This window comes from Blastomyces gilchristii (genome assembly GCF_000003855.2).
Source record: "Blastomyces gilchristii SLH14081 genomic scaffold supercont1.2, whole genome shotgun sequence".
NCBI classification, from domain to species: Eukaryota; Fungi; Ascomycota; class Eurotiomycetes; order Onygenales; family Ajellomycetaceae; genus Blastomyces; species Blastomyces gilchristii.
Window position 1 is genome coordinate 5,291,703 of NW_003101681.1, and position 5,203 is coordinate 5,296,905.

A 5,203-nucleotide genomic window follows, 5' to 3' on the forward strand; every position below is an offset into this window, starting at 1 on the left:
AAGTGTTTATTATTCTATCTGTTGTATGAATTGCATCTACGCATTCTGAAGAATGCTTCAGAAAAGATGAGAAAGAGAATAGCAGTTACAGATGCAGTAGTAGCAGTTACAGACACAACAGTTATAAATATAGAACTAAGATTGAAAGAGATCAGTCACACATATACAAAAGTTAATAAGTTACTTCTGAACTGAGCAATTCAATTGAAAAGAATACAAGACTCACTAGTTAAGAAATTGAGTCTTAAGATAAAAATATAAGTTCTTGTATACAATAAGAGCTCTGAGAAGTTTCAATCTAGATGGTTTGAGCTATATAAAATACTCAAATCACATTCTCTGAGAATATATACATTGAAAGAACCAGAGAGACAGATCTTATACAACTTAATAAATAATTCATGACTTATAAAAGCAAAGATACAAGATCTGAGTGAATTATAATTATTCATAGCACTATTATTAGTATTGAAAAAGAAGAGACTTATAATTAAAAAGTCTTACAAAGTAAGAGAAATTATAGATGCTTATAAATCAGATAATCTTACTTATTCTGATCTTTTCACAATTATAAGAAAAGAATGAGAAGAAATGAAGAAATCAGATGAATATCATACTTTAATAAGTAATAAGACTGTAGTCAGTTGTATGATAATATGCTGCAGATAGCAGATATAACACAGTAAAGAGCAGTCTCAAAGCAGCAGACTTATATGTGAGTCAGATTACAGAAGAAAAAGGAATTCAGAGTTGAATTTAACTGTTTATATCAGTTCAATTATAAAGACAACAGAGAATGAAGTATCTGAAATATCTGTAGATATATGAGATCAAGCTATCTTAACCTCTGAACACACTTAGAGATCAGGTAAGATTAGTTTCAATGAGCTGTTTACTATAGTGATCTGAGCAGGTAAAGAGAGACAGTATAATATATGAGACAGAATTATAAAAGATGAAAGCTGCTGAATCTAGTCACTGAATGCTGTATTATATAGAGATTATGTAAGAGTAGTGACTAGCAGATAAAGAAAAAATGTAAGAAAAGAAAAGAGATAATAAATTAATTATTAACTATAAGAGTCAGCTGTAAAAGACAAATGTTATTATATATATCTTATTCATTTTCATACACTATATATTAATCTATTTTCAATGCCACATCACCTGAAAAACATTAAAAATAAAGAAAATCTTATAACTTGAGATTCACAAGAGATTTGAGAGCTGTAAGCTGCTCTTATAACAATGTCACACATGTCTCTGATTTCTCTATCACTCTGTGTATGACATTAATATCATTTATTGCAAGATTGGCTGGAATACTAATATAGAAATGTATACATGTACAGGTAGAAAAATTGAAGAAGAGCATGAAACTTGCAGAATCAGAAGTCAGAGCAGAGAAGACAGAGATGAAAGAAATAAAAGAAGAAGAAGATACAGAACTGAATGAATAACAGCAGAAGTCACTTGAGACTGAATACTTATAATCTGATGTGCACACAACCTTCTCTGCAGAGAAGAAAGAGAAAGTGATAGAAGAAGCTTGAAAGTGAGAGAGAGTAGTCTCAACAGTGTTATCATCTTCAATTAAAATGACCTCTGACACTGAAGTAACTAAGAACTATTATTAGTGTACAAAAATCACAAAATCAGAGATGAGAATAGTTACTGAATGAACACTCACTGATCTTAAAGTTGTACATATAATTACAACATGCACAAGACTTCTTGAGAAGAGAGAGAGAAACATGAGAAAATGCAGAAAACAGAATATAGTGTATGAATGACTTATTCTCATGATGATATCTCAGACAAGATATTCAAGTCTCACACTTATAAGTGTAAAAAAGTATAACATCTGCATTTCTGTTTCTGAAAACACAGATATCTTTCATCTGTATTACAAAGTTGAACAATAGATGTCAGAGAATAGACTGATACAGATCTATTATTTCAAAAGAATTCATTAGAGTAAATATCTCTGTGATGTTAAACTTTACAGTTATGAAAAGTTTCTTAATATCTGTGAATGTCATGATTTTGTGTACAGTAAAACTCAAAACAATTTTCTCTAAGAACAGAAAAATCAGCATCAGAAAAAAAAAAAATGAAAAAGAAAAAGACTTACAATCTCAATACTGTTGAAAGAGAAGATGATTCTCTGATATAAATGAATAATTGTTTTATCATGAATATTTGAAATGAATATAATAATTGATGTTCATAACTGAGCTTTAAATAGTTATGTTGTATACAGTCTTTATACAATAAATTATTCTGAGAGTCAGCAAGAAGAGTGAAAGTGTATACACTGAGAAATATAGTTTATTAAGTCTACATAACATCTCCTTGAAACAGGGAGAGCTGATAATGAAAGCAGAGATGATAAAACCAGAAGTAGTAGAAGTAAGAGTTATGGAAACAGAGGTAGCAGAAGTGAGAGAACCAGACACAGAGACAGATGTAGAAGATTGAGAGAGAGTGACAGAGAAAGAAACAGAGAGAACAGAGAGAGACACAGAAGACTCAGTTATATATAACACAGACAATTTCTTCATTATTACATTCTTCAAGTTCTCAACTAATAATTCAACATTGAGTTCACTATTATCAGTGAATGCAGATCTGTCAACACATGAAGATTCTACATGAATAAAAAAAAAAAAAAAAAAAAAAAAAACATATCAGTATCTGCATTTATGCAAAATTATGTCAGAAAACATGATTAGAAGCTCACTAAGAAGAAAAAATGCTTGAGAATGTATGAGAAGATGAAGAAGATGTGTCATTCATAGTAATATGTTCTAGTGATTGTTAGAAGATAAACAAGTTCTGATCATGTTTCATAATGTATTACACTTACTGCTAATAAACTGTCTGATATGAGCACTATGATAATGCTTGTTGTGAGAATAGAGAGATCATTATCAGAAATGTGTACAATGTGATAGATAAACAGATAGAAGGTGTTGAACAGAAGAAGAAAGCAGTAATCTTGAATGAAATGATGATGATGTTTGATAATGATGATGATGAAGAAGATGATTGAAGAATGAGAAAAGTTAGTGAATAAGTGATGTAATATAGTAAAAGTTTATTATTATTATTATTATTATTCTTCAATTATAGATGTATGCAGTCAGAGACTATGACATCTACCTGAGAACTTTTAGTTCTCAGGGTTTTTCCTATATCTGTAAAGTTAACTATTATACATTCATCAATTTCAGATATGCAAAATCAGAAAATTCCAGCTCAGAATACAAAAACTGTTTACAAATTGCAGTGTTTTAACATCTTCTGATACTTTGAAATCATTTGACATAGTGAAAGTTTCTTTATGAGAGTGTATACAGAACACTAGTCAAATCAGAGATAGATTACAGAATCATGAACACTAGTAGCCTGCTAATCTGCATGAAGCTAGAATAGATGTTATGATCACATAAGTGTGACTGAATCTGATGAGAGAGAATGTGGTTCAGAAGAATGTACAACTGTTGAATAATAACACAGCCGCTTCTGAACTTGCTTATAAATGTAAAGAGGCCATAGCGGCCACTAATTAATTTAGTGTACAATATATAAGAAGCCGGTGTACGCCTGTAATCATACGCTGGCTCAAGAAACCTTAGAATCACACAATCAGAATGCATACTCTCTGTCACAAACACATCTTGAAGAACAGAAGTATCAGATCACAGATCTTCTAGAACATAATTTCATACAATTCTCATTAAGCATGTGAGACTTTTCAGTTCTATTTGTGAAAAAGATGAATGAGAAGTGATGAATGTATATCAATTATCAAGCACTTAATAAGCTTACAATCAAGAATGAATATTCACTGTCATAGATTCAACAACAGTTGAATACAGTTGAAAACACTTAATATCTATCAAAGATTAATCTTCTCTCAGAATACTGACAGATCTGTATAGATGAACTGTCAGTTCTGTGAACTGTGTTTAATATGTAATAAGAGAAGTTCAAATTTCTGACAATGTCATTCAGTCTAACAAATGTATCTGTCATCTTTCAAATGATGATGAATACAATTTTTCATAAACAGAATGAAATCTCATGTCTTGTATATCTTGATAACATTTTAGTCTTTTCAAACTCATATAACAAATATCTGAAGCATCTCAATGAAGTGCTTATAACTCTGGCAGAGTATAAGCTCTATATCAAATCAACAAAGTATGTGTTTGAAATAGAAGAGTTGAAGTTCATAGAACATGTAGTGAGTAATAACTGTATATATCTCATCTCAGAGAAATTGAATATCATAGTAAATTGACTGTAGCTAAGAAATGTACATCATGTACAACAGTTTCTTAAGTTAATCTCATATTACTGCAGATTCATCAAGGATTTCATATAAATATCTGTATCACTCTCAGATCTCTTAAGAGAAACAGATACAAATCTGTGAAAGAAGAAGTTTTATTTAATTATCTGAAATGTTACATGCAAAGAGGCTTTTCTCACACTGAGAGAATATGTAATAACATTCTCAGTGCTTATTTAATCAGATTGTAATAAACTGTTCTATATTGAGACAGACATATTTGAATAAGCTATCAGAGGCACTCTTCTACAGATGAGCAAGAATGACAAGCTGCACTCAGTGATGTACAATGATAGAAAACTATCAGACACTGAGCTCAATTATTCAGTGCATGAAAAGAAATTACTAGCAATTAAACACACACTGACATTGTGAGATAGATATATTAATAATAGACATACAATAACAGTGATCACAGATTACAAAAGCCTTATCTATCTATAATTAATAATAAAACCTTTTAAACACTTAGTATATTGAATCTCAGAGTTTCAAGCATATAATCTTCAGATTAAATATCAAAAGAGATCAGACACTGTGATATCTGATGCAATCAGTCACAGACTCAATTTCATGAGTGAGAGTTCTATGAATTAGATATAAGAGAAGTTTGCATTAAACATACTGAGAGAATACAAGGAATCAGAATGAGTGAACACAATGATCTCTTGCTTAGAGAACAGCAAGATATCAGATGACAAACATCTTATAAAAGTAGTAGAAGAGATGATTTCAAACTTCAAGCTGAGAAAATTAAAAAATAATGTTATGCTTTACTGTGATCTAGAATATGCAGAAGCTCTCTATCTAGAATATTTATTTAGACATGACTTGATGACTCAC

The 5,203-nt window shown here is 30.2% G+C and overlaps 1 protein-coding gene across 1 annotated transcript; it reads right to left on the reverse strand.

Annotated features, from left to right (window-relative positions):
• Positions 1–1,487: 1,487 nt before the first annotated feature.
• On the reverse strand, positions 1,488–2,650 carry BDBG_16388 (uncharacterized protein; the record flags this gene model as incomplete). The annotated part of the gene is made up of 2 exons (XM_031724349.1): positions 1,488–1,627; positions 2,319–2,650. Coding segments are annotated over 2 exons (470 nt in total), but the record flags the coding sequence as incomplete, so codon positions are not given.
• Positions 2,651–5,203: the final 2,553 nt, after the last annotated feature.